The sequence below is a fragment of the Notolepis coatsorum genome (assembly GCF_963971535.1).
Source record: "Notolepis coatsorum genome assembly, chromosome: 15".
Taxonomy (NCBI): domain Eukaryota; kingdom Metazoa; phylum Chordata; class Actinopteri; order Aulopiformes; family Paralepididae; genus Notolepis; species Notolepis coatsorum.
The window spans coordinates 26,114,759-26,133,338 of NC_140179.1; the positions used below are offsets into that span (position 1 = coordinate 26,114,759).

General features: G+C 41.0%; 1 protein-coding gene across 1 annotated transcript in view; it reads left to right on the forward strand.

The window, feature by feature from the left end:
- The window catches only part of LOC311241283 (lipase maturation factor 2-like), a 39,165-nt gene that overhangs the window by 7,202 nt on the left and 13,383 nt on the right, over positions 1–18,580 (forward strand). The window contains exons 5-11 of the mRNA XM_084330056.1: positions 1,126–1,304; positions 4,501–4,639; positions 7,578–7,703; positions 9,150–9,255; positions 13,417–13,513; positions 14,130–14,312; positions 15,380–15,548. Of these exons, the coding sequence (XP_084186182.1) occupies positions 1,126–1,304; positions 4,501–4,639; positions 7,578–7,703; positions 9,150–9,255; positions 13,417–13,513; positions 14,130–14,312; positions 15,380–15,548 (999 nt within the window). The remainder of the gene's footprint in view (positions 1–1,125; positions 1,305–4,500; positions 4,640–7,577; positions 7,704–9,149; positions 9,256–13,416; positions 13,514–14,129; positions 14,313–15,379; positions 15,549–18,580) is intronic.

The following is an 18,580-nucleotide window of genomic DNA, read 5'->3' on the forward strand; positions in this document are numbered from 1 at the left end:
TGTACAGCATGCCATGTGATGGGTATCAACTTCACTCAACCCTGCACAAAGGAGAACAGCACTACATTTCAGAACTCGGCATGTGTAGGACACGTACTGTCTGAATATACCTGCATGTAATCCTTTTTACATACCTGTATATACTATAATCTACTGTACATATCTCTTACCTACTTTTACTAGTTCTACCGCTGTCCAGTACGACTTACTACTAGTGCTGTCGCGATTAAAAAAATATTATCTAATTAATTACAGGATTTGTAATTAATTAATCGCATTTTAATCGCATAACCATTTTATGGCTTATAATATAGAAATATAATCATATTTCAAATTGCATGTGTCCGGATGGCAGAATTCAGTACTGTACCTACAAAACCTTCTGTTTAATCATCTTCCATCTATTTAATTTGCTTAGATTTTTCAGGTCTGGTCAATTTGAGCATAGAGTTATTCACAGTCAAAGATAAAAAAAACTTTTATTGATATTCTCATTTGGTTCATTACAATTTACTCAAGCCTACAGTAGTAACAGACACAGTATTTCTGACACTGGGAATACATTCCCTGAGATCCATAGATGTCCCAAGAATCAGATACCAAGAACATGCAAATGGACCATATAAAAAAAGTCTGTAAATGTGTATTCTACGTTCTTATGGAATTAATGAGATACAAAAAAATAATAATTAAAGAAATTTAATTAATTTTGAGTTAATTTTCATAACGCGATCATTTGCTGTGTAATTAATTAATCGAATTAACGCGATAAATTGACAGCCCTACTTACTACTACCGTAGTGTTTTTATACCTGTATCATTATCAGCCAGTAGTACACATTTATATACTCCAGTTTAATCACTTGTACATTGTATATTGCACTTTACAGTTACATTTGCTGTCTGGTTAGATGCCAAATTATTTTCATTGTACTGTACTTATGCTGTATAATTACTATACATTTGAATCTAATCTAGGACATTTCAATTAATCCTACTAAACAGACACTACATTTCTCTTTTTGGAGAGGGAGGGAGAGGGGGAGGACATTCATGAATTGATGTCAGTAACGGTGTAATTAGAAGTGGATGAAGGCTAATTCCCACCTTCTCTCCCTCCCGTAGCCGTGAGCCACAGGTTGGTGTCTCAGGGCAGCCCCTCCCCCCTGGCCTGGTTCGCTCGCCAGCAGCCTGATTGGCTGCTGAGGTTGTCCACCGTGGGGGTCCTCGTCTCCGAGACCGCCGTACCCATGCTCTTCTTTGCCCCCATCCGCTGCCTCCGACTGGGGGCTTTCTGCGTACAGGTGAACGAGCACCATAGGGATTTTTGGAAGAGTGTGTTTGTTCTTTTTGAAAACCGTGGAAGGTCTGCACAAATTAGAGCTGTCACCGAAGCCTGTTTTTTAGGATTCGAAGTTCGGCAGGGTTTTTCGAACGGACCTTCGAACCATCGTTTTTAATCATATGAATACATTTTCCGGCTCAGTACATTTATGCATATAGCGTAGCGTACTGTATATTACATTTACGCATATAACGTAGCATACATATGCACATATTGCTGCGGTCATGGCCGCCTAGTTATAGTTGAAAGTGGGGGTGCAAGATTTTTTTACATTTTATGAACACCTGTATGTGCAATTTCCTGCAATATAGAGCCTTCAATCTTGACAAATAAAGCTGCTCTTTTCACTATAAAACTCAGTTTATATTGCAGTATGATAGCTATAATAATAATAACTTCACTGCGAGGGCTCTTTTAGCTAACGCTAGCTAGGCACGTATGATAGCCAATTACTATTATAATAATAATAATAACTTTCCCATCCTCCCAAAGCCCCTCCGGCCCCGTTCTCATCCGCAGCGGCAGTACCAACAACAACAACAACTAATTGACGCTATCAATAGCCCCAGTGAGCGCGCCGGCTGAATGAATGAATGAATGAAAACTTTATTTAACAGATTGCAGAATGGGTACAATACAGTACGGCTCAATACACACAATTGTTAAGGGGATGCAGACCAGAGAAAGACGTTTGTCTTGTTTACATCAGGGTCCATACTAGCCCCTTTCGTGACTGTGCTCAGCACCGAGTGAATCCACAGTCACTTGCTCCTCAATGGGAAACCAACCTAGATTTACCATGAAGGACTGGTTCTGGCCGAACCGTTCGTTATACAAGTATCACAGAGACATTACAAAGGTGCTCACAGTTGCACGAGGTGTTCGCACAGAGATACGGGATGGTTTGAAAGCTCGGCGTTGCTAATAAATATTTTTTATATTTTTTTATAAACTGCTCAAAGCGGCATTATTTCCGCCGTTGGGTGATCACAGCGCCTGCGCAGTGCGCACCATCCCGTATCTCTGGATTCACTCGGTGCAGCGCCGAGGCTCACCATACGAGAAATATTCAGTTTCAATCTGTTTGCGCATTTAGTATACAGTCACAGTGTTCGACTTACGTGATGATTTGCTCCATTTTGATGTAAACGCCGAAGAATAATCCTCACAATGTTATCCAATATCCAGCCTGAATTTTTCAAGGGCTTTCGAAAAAGCCGCCTCCCCCAACATGTCGTATACGTCATGCCGACGAACCGTGGCCCGTGGGCACTGGATCAAACCATTAAAGTGGGGGGTCACACAATCTTTGGAAACTTAAAAACTTGCTATTAAGTGTCATTGCGTATTATTAATTTGATTGAAATTACGTAGTTATGGTTAGATAATATTTATATATTGGGGGGGGATATATCATATGATCAAAAAGTGAGTGAGCAAAGAGACAAGTTTGCTCCCCCAAGTTCAATAGTCCTGGAGCACGTGCATCGTCTGCTCCATTACGTAGGCGTCACAAATGGTTAGTAAAAGTAGTAGTAAAATCAAATCTACTTACTGGTCACAGCCAGGAGGCTTCAAAAATGTTTGGATGGTATTTCATTTTATGAATGCATTTGTTGAAATAGCATCTTTGTTGGCAGACGGCTCCTGCTATCTTAACGTTAGCAAGCTAAACCTGCATAGCGTGACTAACGTGCATAGCATTTTGATTAATTCCCTGATGTATGACGGTGACCCCTCTCACCTCGTTGACCGTGTTGTGTCTGTGTGTTCGTGCGTGTCTTTCGAATTATTGTAAACTAGGGCTGTTCCCGACTAAGGATTTGGAGTCTACTATGATTGGCCAAAATTTGCCCTTAGTCGACTATTAGAAGAAGAAAAAAGAAAAAAGTATAATATATATATATATATATATATATATATATTTTTTTTTTGTATCATTCCATTTGGGCTGTGGGGGGTGCTTAATGTCTGAAGGAGTCGACTGAAGGCTTCTTGTCCTCTGCAAAAGCATGCAATTGGTCCACTGATGGATACATCTTGATATTTGTCTAGTCTAGTGTGTTCATTAGATGGGTGAAATCCTCTTTCAGTGCCTCTGTGCCTGTTTTCGTAGGCAGTTAGCCTCTGGTATGCGTGCCATTAGCGTTAGCCACGCTTCTAGGCCTCTTTTCTTTTGGAAAGAATTATACAAAAAATTGAAAGAGGTTGGCAGTCGACTATGGCTCCTTTCGACCGATTAATCGACTAATAGGGGTCAGCACTATTGTAAACACAACATAGTACTGTGATATTCTGATATCACGTTCTGATATATATTTTTTGTGTAAAATAAATAAGCGGAGGTTTGAACCCATTAATTAAGATTCGAGTGCCAACGTAAAGAACGACGGTCCGAACGTTTGGGCTCGGCCCTAGCACAAATCATGAGGTTATGTCACGATTTTGTGGAAGCAACCAACCATACTCAATACATCGAGAGTGATGGCAAGCAGGCGTTTCATTTTTATGATGTTTTGAAAACCGAATGGGATTTAATTTGAAAATGTATTTCATTCACACCCAAAGGTCATGTGTCCGGCATGCAGGGATATGCTTAAAACTACGAACCACCCTGAAACTCTAGTGGATTGAGCAATTATTATTAGTGTTTGTGACATCACCCATCTGGTTTTCTCCAGTAATGGCAGAGTAGTCTTTAGACACTGAGCCAATAATTTCCAAGCTGTTGCATAATTCACTAAAATTACAGGAAAGGGAGTTTCGCCTTCCGGTGCACTAATTCCGTACCGCGCCCCCCAGAAGTTTTTGCGCAATAGACAACTTCCAGCGAGAGCTTCTGGGTTCCTCGAATTAAGGGCTGTGCTACTTTTTTCTAAACATACATTTTTATAAAAAATAATAATATTATAGTTTAGATTCATTTATTTTGCATACAAATGTCAGAAACTTTAGGACACATTTGCAGGACACTGCATTTTGGCAACCAAACCAATAGTGTTCATGACATGCATTATTCAGGAAGGTATTTAAGTATCCATATTAAGACACCGTCCATGCATAGTATCAAATACTATAGTGTACTAAACCAATACACACTGTATGAATGTAGCATATTGATTCCAACGCTGCTCTGTCCTTGCCTGCGTTTTCAGCTGGTGTACCAGGGGGCGTTGATGCTGACGGGCAACATGACCCTCCTGAACCTGCTGTCAGTGGCTTTGAGCTTCTCTCTGCTGGACGATGAACTGCTGGTCTCCTGCCTGGGTCACGCCAAGAAGAGGAGAGCCAAGAGTACGACCTCGCTCCTTTTTATTACACAAACCACACTCTCAAATCCCTCCACGTCAGATTAGATGACCGGACAAACCTCATTCATTCCCTTCAGTGGCTGCTAAGCATAGTGCAAATTATAGGATTGGAGGAGGGGGTCATAGTCCCCCTCTGCATGAAGCCTTGAGCCCCAGTGAAGCAAACAATAATCCATAGTCTATAAGACATGAGCCCCTTTTCTAGGGGTGGGACGATACATCGGATATTATCAATAATCAAATAGGATCGATGCAACGTAAAAAGATCATATTGTGATACTTTTATTGTGAAAATCCGGCGAGTCGTATCCGCCTGCGCCCAGTAGTCTGAAACTCTGTGTAGACATTACAGCGCTACGGAGCGTCTATTTTGCGACCCGATATAAGTCTGTGCAGTTTTTTCCCCGCAACGGGTCAAATGCATCTAACATGCATCGTCGCCATTCCTTTATGCCCACGTCGCATGGGCAGATCTAAATTAACATTAAGTTAGCTGCTTAATCTAACTAAGCTAAGCAGCTAACCGTGAGAGAACAGGAGAGAGGAGAGGGGACTGGGGAAGGAGGAGGGGTGGGGGCATTCTACCTTTCTGTGGGGGACTGGGGAGGGGCATTCTGTGTGTGTGCATTTGAAAAGACCAGATGGAGTATTATTATATTGATATTATTTACTGAGGATGGACAGATAATGTTGATATTTAAACATGAATACATAATAAATGTATTCATGATCATCATGCAACATAAAACAATTGTAGGAACAGTTTGGGAGAGGGAGGCGTTTTAGCTTGCGTATTGTGAGTTCCAAAACATTTTACTTAAAGTTTAAAGCTCAATATATAAAAACGTGGCACTTTACAGTGAACAGGAGGTCTATTTGTATTAAAAACAATAAATTGTTTTTCATTTAAATGTCTGGAAGAGCTCAAAAATAAAAACGTCAATTGATATTTCCGTAGCCTTTTTTTAGTTGATCTAAATGTGACTGATTGTGTTAAATGGGCACATACTGTAATATCGTCTCATATTGATCGCAGGCACCTGAATTGAATCGAATCGTATCGTGGCATACTTTGTGATATCTGCAAATATAGTATCGTTGTCCAAAGAATCTATATCGTATCGTGATGAAACTGGTGATTCCCACCCTTTTCAGACATGCACTGGACTCCTGGTCTTAACTGCACATTAATCAGGGGGTGTATGTCCTAACACAAACATGCAAATGATGGAGTTTACCCTCCTGGCTTCCTAGTCTTAAGTCCACACAATTGCAACCCATTTCCATATCCGAACACAAGCAAATCATTGTTCACAGTATTCACACAGTGAACGAGTGGACATATTCATTTATATAGATTAACCAGGCTCCATACACTGTATAGCTGTATTATCAATCTATTGGTGCCCCCAATTATGTTCCTAAAGTGACAGTGTGGAGGTGTGCGCCCCGGAGACTGCAGCAAAGTCATACAATTATATTAAATGTGCTTCTTAGTGTTTTAGCCTGTATCAAAGGATTAAGTGGTCATAATTTGTTAAATAGTTCAGCTTTTACTCAATAATGCTTTGAAATGGGAGTTGGAGGATGATATGCTGGCCTCTTTGCTCCGCCGTCTGACTGAGGATGGATGAGGGATGCGCTGTTTGCTTCTCATGCCCTCGCTCTACCTAGACGCCACCCCTCGCCTAAACCAAGCGCAGTATTTCCATATGTCCGAACGCGTCTGCCCTGGAGAATTGCATGCCGTGTGCTACATGGCCGAAAATGCAAAGCCCACACCTGATTCTCCATGCATTGTCCCGAGTGCATGTCTGACTTGGTATAATTCTTCTCACATTACTGTTTGTCTTTAACAAAAAAGATGACTTGGTATAATTCTCACAGTATTGCTAAGGTACTTAAAGCCCCCATGAAATCAAAATAGATGTTTGTAATTTCCTGGAAAACTAAAAAGAAAATGCTTGTCAAGCACACAGGGGCGTTATACATTTTGTGTCCAATGAAATGCTTTACTAATGTTGCGTAACATTGCTAATTTATGTTTGCGTAACATTTCTACTATTCCCACTCTGTTTGGCAAATGCCTAGCATTGAAGCGTGCCAGCTGGGCACAGGTGCATGCCCTTGATCTGAGTTGGCACGAGTTTCAAGAGAGAGAGAGAGATTGAGTACAAGTACAAGGGGCTAGAGTGCTCTGACCTGCGCTAGCAGCTTATCAGACACAGTCCTGTTTGAACAGAGGGAAACAGAAACCCTGACTGGTTGCCAATACTGGCCTTGAACCTTTTTATAGAGGTGTGATAAGAATCTCAACCATTCTAATGATGATGTAGTAGTAATGGCTGCTGGTCATTGAAACATATAGAGCTCCGTAGTCCCACCCCCAGATCGGTGACATACCCACACAATGGTGGAACGAACCCATCACAGTCAGGACGGTTGAGACGCAGCCAATTTTCCACTGTCTACTAAAAACACACATATTCAAACAATATCTGAAGAAAAAATTATAATAACTCTTACTTACTGTATTTGACTATTTACTACTATATACTACTACCTATCTTGCTATCTATTCTAATGTCTATACTACTATGCACTCAGAGTGTAGCACTCGAGATCGACACTATTTTACACCAGAAATGTACCCCTCCTGCTGACTTGTTGTTCACAATCTAAGTCATTTTGTATAAAAGCGTTTAGCTAAATTACTAAATTGTATCCCTGGTCATATTCAGAAAACAATAAATGGGCAGCTATGGGCTGAAGTACTTTTTTCATTGATCCTGCACTGAATGTTGCTTTACAGTCGTGATCGGAGGATCAAGGAAAGGGGGCAGAGTTTGAGAGAGGTACGCTGTGTTGAGGCGGTCCACATCTTAATGGGTTTCCACTGTCCTGTCTTTGTGTTTCACCAGCGTGGGGACGAACTCTGGTGTCACTGCTGATGAAGCTGGCCATCTACGTCCTGATGATCTACTGCACCGTACTGCTCTTTCGGCTGGAAATCAACTGGGAGGCCAAGACCATATCCTCCAAAATTGGTAGGAAGACGTGGGAGTTGATTTTGAGCAAAACGTTTGAAAAATACAACAATGTGAAAATACAACAATGTGAAATGTCAAGTTTCTTTATTAGTTGTCATACAGAATACAGAATACTTTGCATGAAATGTTTCTTTATATGTTGCTCCTGAGAGTGTGCTAGATAATAACAAGATAGTAGGGGTGTAACGGTACACAGAAGCCACGGTTCGGTACGTACCTCGGTATTGCGGTCACGGTTCGGTACAATTTCGGTACAACGGGAAACAAATATTTATTATAATTATTATTAAATATAATAATATTCTATAGGCTTGCCGTAGTAGTCAGTGATACTGGTGTAATTCTGTGTTCAGGCATCCACCGAGTAAATTGCCTACTGCACCTTTAACAACAACTTAGTTTCAGTTTCACTTATAGAGAGGATTTAACTTCACGTGAAGCAGAGACTGAAGAATACTAGAGATGACATGTTACACAACAATGGCAGAGGATTATCAATATTTTGGATTTAAACACAGTAGCAGGCAGCAGCAACTGGAGAGGAGCTCAGATGATCTGGTGGTATGTTGTGTTTTATTTCAAGTCTAAAGTCGGTGCTACAGTGTGTTTATTTAAGTGAGTGTGCGCTGTGGGTGTGTTGATGGTTTGCTTATTGTTCATTGTTCATTGAGCATCCTGATGGCCTGGGAATAGAAGCTCCTTCTGAGTCTCTCTGTACTGGCCATGAGACCCCGGTATCGCTTGCCTGACCGCAGCAGTTCAAAGAGGCAGTTGTTTGGGTGGCTGGAGTCTTTGATTATTCTCTTAGCCTTGTCCATGCACCGCTCGTTGTAAATGCCTTTGAGAGTGGGAAGCCCCCCTCCAATTGTGCGTTCGGCTGAACGGGCCACTCTCTGTATTGCTGTGCATTCACAGCAATACATGCTCCAGATTAAGGCATATGACTCGAATGGAAACTAAATAACTCAATATCTCGTAGCCACGTAGCGGCGTGTCATCAATATGATTATTGAACGTGCATTATTTTCCATTTTCTTCTTTTCAGAATGACTGTCACACCTATTCACCTGTGATATGATACTGATAATGATGATAGCTAGTAATTAGGGCTGGGTGATATGACCAAAATATCATATTGCAATATTTTCCTTAATCCTGTAATACAATTGTCATCATGGTTCCATTTAATTCAAAATGGTTGATTTTCTTTTACTTTTTAAATACTGCTGCAAGGAATCTTTTTTTGATTCACTTAAAGATAGGCAGTTTGTATATTATATATATTATGTTATATTATTATATACATAATTATTTTTTTACAATGTATCGTGGATGACTGTATGGTAAAAACCCAGACCCATGCATGGATCCATGATGGTATATCTTCATATTCTGTGTACCTCCCAGCCCTAGTGTGAACATATGTCCCCTGGTGTTTTGCAGTGTTTACCCAGCAGCAGTTTGACGAGCTGTTGAAGCTGGTCGTAGTGCCTAGTATCTGGCTAGGAGTGCTCTCTCTCACCTGGGAGCTGGTCGCCGCCATGCTGGGGTGAGTTCCCACACCACTGTGAAGGGGTAATGGTCGCTTGTGTGTTTCAAAACTGAGCAGTGTCTGGAGAAATTCCCCTGATAGACTAGTACTATGGTAAAAGTGAAAGGTAAATTTAAGTTGTGGGGCTAAGTAAAACATAAACGTATTTGATATTGAATATATAAATTTTTTTGTGTCAAAACGGACATACAACACAAATAATAATAACATAAAAATAAGCAACAACATATTTTCCTAAACAGAAAAACAGCTACTCACATTGGACACAATACAATTGCATGCAGACATAGATCATTCAATAAACATACAAACACATGACAATTACATACAAAAATGTAATATATGAATTAACTTGACATAAATATTAAAAGTAAAAGTTCACATTTATATGACGTTTTTGTATTTCAGTCCATGGGTGTGAACATACAGTAACTCGTGCTACCTGCTGCCTGCAGGGCTCAGGTCAATACAGTGGAGTAATTAATTAATAGGATATCTGCTACTCTCACAACTGCCTTGTTTAGTCTGGTTATATCAAACTTTGTTTGGTTAGCTTCAGGAGGTGTGAACTCAAACTAGGGATGTCCGATATTGGCATTACAATGTGATATCGGAAAATATCTGTACCGGTTTTCAAAAAAAGATTTTATTTTTATTTTATTTATTTTTTACATTTCTATAACGTTTATTTACCCAGGTAAGAACAAATTCAGATTTGATTTATTGTCAAAAGTATGCATAATGTTGTTACTTCCACAACAAGATAATGTAATGTTTTCCACAACAAGATAATGTAATGTTAATTACCTGAAATTATTCTGTTTTTGGGGGGGGGGAAACCCTGCATATATCGATATCGGAAATTAAGAGTTGGACTATATCGGTATCGGTAAAAAAGCCAATATCGAGCATCCCTAACTCAAACTAATGGAACTCTGTTCTGTGTCAAACAACCGCACCCTGGTCCACCTGTTTGAGCTGTTTGAGCTGGTTTCTCCTGTTTGAGCTGGTCCACCTGTTTGAGGTGGTTTCACCTGTTTGAGCTGGTCCACCTGTTTGAGCTGGTTCACCTGTTTGAGCTGGTCCACCTGTTTGAGCTGGTCCACCTGTTTGAGCTGGTCCACCCTGTTTGAGCTGGTCCACCTGTTTGAGCTGGTTCACCTGTTTGAGGTGGTTTCACCTGTTTGAGGTGGTTTCACCTGTTTGAGGTGGTTTCACCTGTTTGAGCTGGTCCACCTGTTTGAGGTGGTTTCACCTGTTTGAGCTGGTCCACCTGTTTGAGGTGGTTTCACCTGTTTGAGCTGGTCCACCTGTTTGAGGTGCGAGGCCCTGTGCAAGATTTAAACGCGAGGCCCCCCCCTAAATTTGTGCATACAGTCAATGTATTCTTAAATAATAGCACAGATAACTAGCCCACAGGCCACAGCCAACACTGTACAGTTTCTACGTCAAATGTATATATTCCCTTTTCCTGACTCCTTCTGTATCACAAACAGTACTGTATTTGCAAATCTGGTATGTCATAAATGTATAGATGTAGCAGTACTGACTATCTGTATGTCATGTATGTCATATATGTCCTGATGAATTGAAAATGGGGGACCCTGATGTAAACAAGACGAAAGTCTTTCTCTGGTCTGCATCCCCTTAACAATTGTGTGTATTGAGCTGTACTGTATTGTACCCATTCTGCAATCTGTTAATAAAGTTTTCAATCAATCAATCAAGCTAGCACACAGCCGAGAGAGAGAGAGAGAGAGAGAGAGAGAGAGAGAGAGAGAGAGAGATTTCCAGCTAATTGCTAACAAAGCAGAGGACTCATTCACAAAAGTTTCCAAAACAGGATAAGTAGTCCACTGTTTTTTTTAAAGCAGATTACATACTACAGACCTTTACAACTGGTAGTACAATTCCTTGTCAGACAGGAGAATGAGGTTATAAAAATCCATTAAAATCCAACAAACATTTCAGGAGCTGTCATTTCACACAGATAGCCACGCTAGCTTCCTAGTTCCTCCTCCTCAGCAAGCAGCTAGCAGTGTTAGCACTCAGTTGGCTAGCAGAGCCACTTAGCCAGTTAGCTCAAACTAGCAACATTAGCACCAGTGAAATTCGGCGATTCCACAGAAAAGTCATTCAGTCAACGCAGCGTTTTCACTTTCCTAGCAGCTAGCAGTGTTAGCACTCAGTTGGCTAGCAGAGCCACTTAGCCAGTTAGCTCAAACTAGCAACATTAGCACCAGTGAAATTCGGCCATTCCACAGAAAACAGTCAACACAGCACTTTCCTTTAGTTGACTGCGTCCTCCCTCCGATGTACAGCGTCCGTCTTTACTCTTGGCACTACCTCGACGTTGGTTCGAATGGATATCCCGGCCACGCCGCGGGTACTTTTGTGTCCCTCCCCGACTGAACGTTCTAACATGCAACCTGGCTGTGAGACGGTCCACGTGCCAGCGCTGGCAGCTTTTTATATGCGCAGATAGGTGACGGTGAGTAACGGACACACGCTGCCTGTCGCACTCGCAGCCAGGTTGCAGCAGGCATAGTGAGAGGGCAGGCCAGCCGGTCTAATGTGAAATATATATATATAATGTGATGGATGGATGTAAGTCACATTAGACACCTGTAAGCAAAACTAGATTTTCGGTCTATGATGGAATGTGATAAAGTTAAATAACGTTATATATTTTTTTATTTGTATACAAAAAAAAAATCCTGCAAGGCCCCTAGGGAAGCGCGAGGCCCGTGCAATTGCACTGATTGCACGCCCCTAGCGGCGGCCCTGCCTGTTTGAGGTGGTTTCACCTGTTTGAGCTGGTTTCACCTGTTTGAGCTGGCCTGTTTGAGGTAACCTTGGTCCACTTCCAAGTGAACCCTGGAGCAGTTTGTTTGAGGTCAGAACGCAATCTGACAAAGTAGGAAGTCACCTGAGAAATTCAGTGAAGCTGATTGGTTAGTTATTGCTGATAGTTTTCCATATACTGTATCTCCAAATGTGCATTTTTTCCCATCACCATAAGGTCATTATTTTTGCTGTTCGTACGTTCTAAATAGCTAAATAATGCTGTGTACAAAACGAATTATAATTTTATTACAGACAGCAGGCTGTAATTAATCACTTGTGAATTGGTAAATGTAAAGGATGTATAGATGATATTCAGCCACTAGATGTCACACTAGAGCACCAGTGTCATTATCCAATCGTGTGCATTCCACATGGGGAAATGCGAAGTAGGGAGGGGATACATGCACGCAACATGTAAACAACAAAAAAAGATTTGGGGGAAAAACTATACTTTTATACCACACCTTTCTAAAAGCTCTGGATGTATTATGAAAATTAAATAAAAACATTTTATCTATAGCACTTTGTGTTTTATGGAATTTGCACAGGCTCAAGTGGGAGATTGTTTCTGTTTGCACGTTCGTTAGTCTAACAATATTTAGGATTCAAAATCATGTCTAATAAAAGCCTGACTGCCATTTTTGTTCATTCGTAACGTGAAACATAACATTTCACATCACTAATTTTGGATAATTTCAAACAGACTTAGAAGGAGCACTCTAAAATGTACCAGAGTAAAAGTCTCAAGTTCCCTAAAGAGAAATACTTGGATAAAAGTACAGGTACCTCAAAAGTAGACTTAATCGCAGTACTTAAAAGTAGAGATGTCCGATATTATCGGCTGATATTGGCATTAAAATGTAATATCGGAAATTATCGTAAAAAATATATATATTAAAAAAAATATTATTTAACCTTTTATTTACCCAAGCAAGTAAGAACAAATTCTTATTTTATTTATTGTCAAAAGTATGCATAATGTTGTGTTAATTCCACGACAAGAGATATGTCATGTTAATTACCTGAAATTATTACGTTTTTTTGGGGGGGAAACTCTGCATATATCGGTATCTGTTGATATCGGTATCGGAAATGAAGAGTTGGACTATATCGGATATCGGTAAAGAAGCCAATATCGTACATCCCTACTTAAAAGTACTGATATTAAGCTCCCCTTTTTGTTGATGACTGAATCCTACTACAGCTCAGGCTGTTTGAGTCCCACTTCCATTGAGCCATTGTCCCCCTCCCAGGTCTGTGTATGTGAGGGGCTGCTGGTCGAAGACTTAGATCTGTATGTCCCCCTCCCAGGTGTGTGTATGTGAGGGGCTGCTGGTCGAAGCTCTGGGCTCTCATCCAGTGGGCTCTCATTGGTTCTGCGGCAGTCGCTGTGTTCGCCCTCAGTGTGGTAAGTTCCAAGTTGGTGAATCATCATTTAATATATTTCTCGTACATTACCTACCCCACAAAGCATTTACACGACCATACATGGCATTGGAATGAAATGTATCATGGTGGCCAAAATCAATATTGTTCTCTTGTGAGAAGGACATAAAGCTCAGCCACACTTAAGCATTTCTTTTGCCACTCTTTTCTTTCATTGGAGGGGACGTCTGGACCCTATAGTACACATTCCAGTGACTGTCCCATACTTAGTTTGTTCGGAACTTGGGAAGTCTGCTTTTAGCTTCTGTGCTATTGACACGTGGAACATCATACAACAAACTCTAAAACTCAATACTCTGGTATCCTTTGGTCAGTTTAAATCCTTGATCACCATCATTCCATCATAATCTGCCGTTTTAATTGATTGCACAAACTATTATAATTCTTGCACTTATTGTATATTGTATTGTTTATCGTATATTTATTGTATTTATTATGTTCAAATGCTCAACGTCATTGAAAAAGAGGGCTTGTCCCCATAAATTTTCGAGTTGAAATAAAGGTTGAATTTAATTAGTGTCTGTGGATTCATTGCAGAGATTGTGTTTGACGCTGAACTCTGTTCCATCTCTCCTCAGGTCCCGTACATGGCCATGGAGCGGTCGTCGAGCAGTAAGGTTATGCCGGTGGTGAGGGAAGCCTACGGCCTGGTGGAACGCTACAGGCTGGTCAGCGGCTACGCCCTGGACACCACGGTCAACCGGGAGGATGGGCGGCCTGAGGTCGTCCTCGAGGGTAGCATGGACAACGCCACCTGGACGGTAAGATACCCCAAGGACAACTATGTAGTACCAGTGGTTCTCTAGCTCTATGGAGCTATGTATGTATGTATGTATGTATGTACTATATATACAAAGCTCTATAACGAACCGTTGCAGATTCTGAGGGTTAAGTCAATAACTCATCCTACAGTAGGTGATTATTGCAAGTTTGCATCATGTTCGCAACCTCAGAGTCTCCACAAAGGTGGAAAACCTTTTACTTAACCTTATACTGTTGCTGAAATACAGTATAAAATTACCATTTTCACTCTCCTTTCAAATCTTCCAGCTGAGCTGTTCCGGTAATGGTGCCTTAGTGACTTAATGACTTTCCCAGAAAACACAGAAGAAGGCAACATTACCAGAAATGAACAGCTCAACTGGATATGGTTCGGATTCAACTGTTTGGTACAAGTGTTTTTTTTTTTTGTCTTATTTGCTCCCATCCTCTAATTTAGTCGTTATGCCGATTTCCTTCCTGGTCATTGTACTGCCCTACTGTCTGTGGAGTCGCCAGCTGCTACTTTTCACCTGACAGCGAGGAGTTTCACTGGGAGAGCGTAACGCGCAGAGAGGTTCACACTATCTCCCCCAGATCCCCTCCCTGCTGAACAGCGCCCCAACCAACCAGTATGAGTCTCATGCAATGATCAGGAGTGATACTCTCTGTCTTCCCACCCGCGAACACACTGCCAACTGTGTTCGTAGGGACGACTGACCAAGCCGGAGATACCGCTGCCACGATTTGAACCCTGGGTCTCTGCGGTGGTAGGCGAGTGCTTAGACCTCTACACTGCCAGCCGCCCACATTTCTTTTTTAACTGAGGGTTTCTTCTTATCGCTTACTTTGGCATTCATCTGTAGTTTTTCTGCTAATTATAGAGTAATGTACTCTCTAAATTTACAGGACATTGCACCATAATTGAATGAAGGCTAGCCGTTTATTTTATGGGGACCATATTTTAACTGTAGCTACGTAATGCTTTCCATATTTGAATTGTAACTATAATGCCTTATTTCATGCTCTAATCATGTGCCTTCACCTCACCCCACCACTTTTTCTCCAGGAGATAGAGTTTATGTATAAGCCAGGGAACGTGGGCGCCTCCCCCCCGGTACTAGCCCCCTACCAGGCACGGCTAGACTGGCAGCTGTGGCAAGCTGCTCAGGGTCCGGCCCAGCACAGCCCCTGGTTCACCAGCCTGGTGCAGTGCCTGCTGCAGGGAAGGAGAGACGGTATGTTCAAAGACCAGGATGTTCATTTCTGTCTTGGGGCGAATGTGAAAGGACTTTCCTATTCGGATGCTAATAGAAATCTCTGTGCATTGCGCCGGAAAACCGACGATTTACCGACGCGAGGACAGGAAGCCGCCATGAAATCGTTATAGTCCTAAGAAAGAGGAGACCCAGGGCTTTCGATGAACGTCTAAATTTCATAAGACTACACTACCCAGCTCACACCAGTCGCAGACAAAACGAATATGAAAAAACAAATATTGACATGAAAATCATGATTATATCTCACAGGTCGAACAAACCTCAACGTTATTGCAATAAAATACAACGTATATTGTTTCTTTACCTTTCTGTGAACGTCTAGGAAAAAACATGTCTCAATCCGGTAAAAAATGGCGGAGCTATGGACATTATACAAAAGTAACTGTACTTACAGTAGATTTCATTCAGTCTTTGCTGCCATGTATCGGGTGCCTGGTGGTACTAAATCCAGATTTAACTGTCATTAGAAAGAGGAGACTTGGGCCGATCTATAGATGTATGACTTGGCCATAATAAGGTCATTTATAGGCCTGATATTTCATATTTCAAATTGCATGTGTCCAGATGGCAAAATCTACAAAAATCTGTATACAAAAACTCCTGTAAATCATCTTCCCTTTGTTCATTTGCTTAGATTTTTAGTACACTTGATCTCAAGAAGGTGCTGAATGAGCTCTGTGGCAATTCTTCACTTTTGGTCAATGCTAACATGGTGTTATTCACTGTCAAAGATGGAAAGACATAAAAAAAAATTAAAGTTATTTAATAATAATTTATATTCTCCTTTTGGTTCGTTACAATTTACTCAAGCATACATAGTAACGGACACAATATTTTTGACACTGGGAATTCCCTGTGGTCCATAGATGCCCCTAGATACCATGGACATGCAAATGGACCTTTTAGAAGTGGAGCAATCTTCCATTTACTTGGGTATACATGTACACTACTTTTAGGCAAATTTTCTGAAAATATGGCTAGGGCTTAACTCATTCCGGGCCAACAGCGCCCTCTGCTGATGGCCCTTCTGTGCCAACGCTATATCCAATGGAGAATAAGACTTATTTGCGAGTGCATAAAACATATCAAATATAATAGCAATAGATCTAAATAACACAGTGATCGTCAATGAGTTGCTTCCAGTCAACATGTATGAAAAGGATTGTTTTTTCATCGGTACATTTCCGTTTTATACCGTTTTGAATACGAGTATGGTTTTGGAGATTTCTAGTAATTCCAGAGAAAGGCACGATAATAGCCTAGTGGAATACACAAAACATGTTGTAATTTTTCGGCTGATTTATGAATAGTTTTCAAATAAACGCTAGATTATCGATAGTATTTTGTCCTCATGTACGAAGAGAAGCAGGGTCTGAAAAATCGCTTCTCTGTACTTTGGTCAGCGCGAACCTCACACACGCACGCTCCGATGGCGGTGATGGGAACATCTGATTACCCCAAGATTCGTAACATAAAGGCCTTACTTCACATCTGATGTCATGCAAAAAGATTAATCCAATTCCTGATCGCCATTCCAAATATCGATCGCGTCCATTGATCCAACGTTATAGTCCAAAACACAATGATCCACGATGCTCCCAGTGGGGGGACTCAATGCAATAGTATCCAGCTGCATGCCCGAGAAGTAAAACCTGGTGCACAGTCCCAGCCAATCCAATCCAATGATGTGCAATACCATCCGGGAGACGATAGGCGGCGGTATTTGCCCTTTTGCGAGCTCAGACCCATTCCCAACGATAACATCAGGTTGGATGGATGAAAATCAATGGATATCGCTAATAAAAGAAATAACGATTAAAACCCGACTATACTCGTGATTGGCACGGAAGCGATAGCGAGTTAACCCGACTATACTCGTGGTTGGCCCGGAATGAGTTAAGAGGTTAACCCAAAAACCTGCCTGTCAACACACACGGTTAACCGGAGTAATCCTGTACCGATGGCGGCTTAACCCCGTAGCAACCGACTCACTTCACATTAAAGTTATTTTACTACAAGTACAATTTGTGGCCTATTTATACTTTACTTGAGTATTTTAGGGAACTTTATACTTTTACTCCTACTAGACTATGTATCTGAACCCTGCAGTTACACTTTGAAGAAAAAGGTATTGCATACAAAACACCTTTTTAGAGGTTAATGTATCGACGACTGAATGGTGAATACAGTGGGATACAAGAACGTCATACAGAATGTGTATTCTTACTATTGATACTAATTGATGAAAGTCAACATTAGTTAACTATGTTACCTGGGTATTTCTACACTTAATTCTTGACACCCTATTTCCTACTCTACTCTTTTATGATATCTTTGATAAGAGTCCCGTCTTAAGCTTGGTCTATGCTGTGACTCCCAGCCCTGGTTTGTTTACCAAAAAGCTAACGTGTAGTAATGGGCCTGGTTGTACAAAAGTGCACCCAAAGCACACGGGAGGCTACAAGTCTATTGGAGCTAATTTGCGTGTTTTATATCATAATTTTGAAATCAAACTTATCGCCAAATCCTTCACTTTGTGCTGGGATTGTTTTAAGGGCCAGGAAGAGACTCTCCTGAAGGGACCCTGTTGCAACTCCTCGTCCATATTTTTTTCATTTCAACCTTTATTTAAAATCGTAAGCATCTGAGGTTTCCCTCATTTACAGAAACGACGATTGTACAAAATGTAAACGGTACATAATAAAAACAAGATTCACAGAAATTTAAACACCAGAGTAAAACAATTAAAAAAGTTTCAAAATAATTAAAACGTATCAAAATAATTAAAAAAGATCAACTAAAACAGTTACAGGTAGTCACACAATGGTCTGAAATCATACGTTTAAACATTCCAAGGGAAGGGAGAACCTCCAATTTCAGAGAGTTGAAGGACATTCCATGAGTTAGAGGCATCAAAGGAAAAGGCTGACTTCCCTAGCTCAGAACAAATTTGAGGAACCCTAAGAACCATCCAGTCATTCGATCGAGTT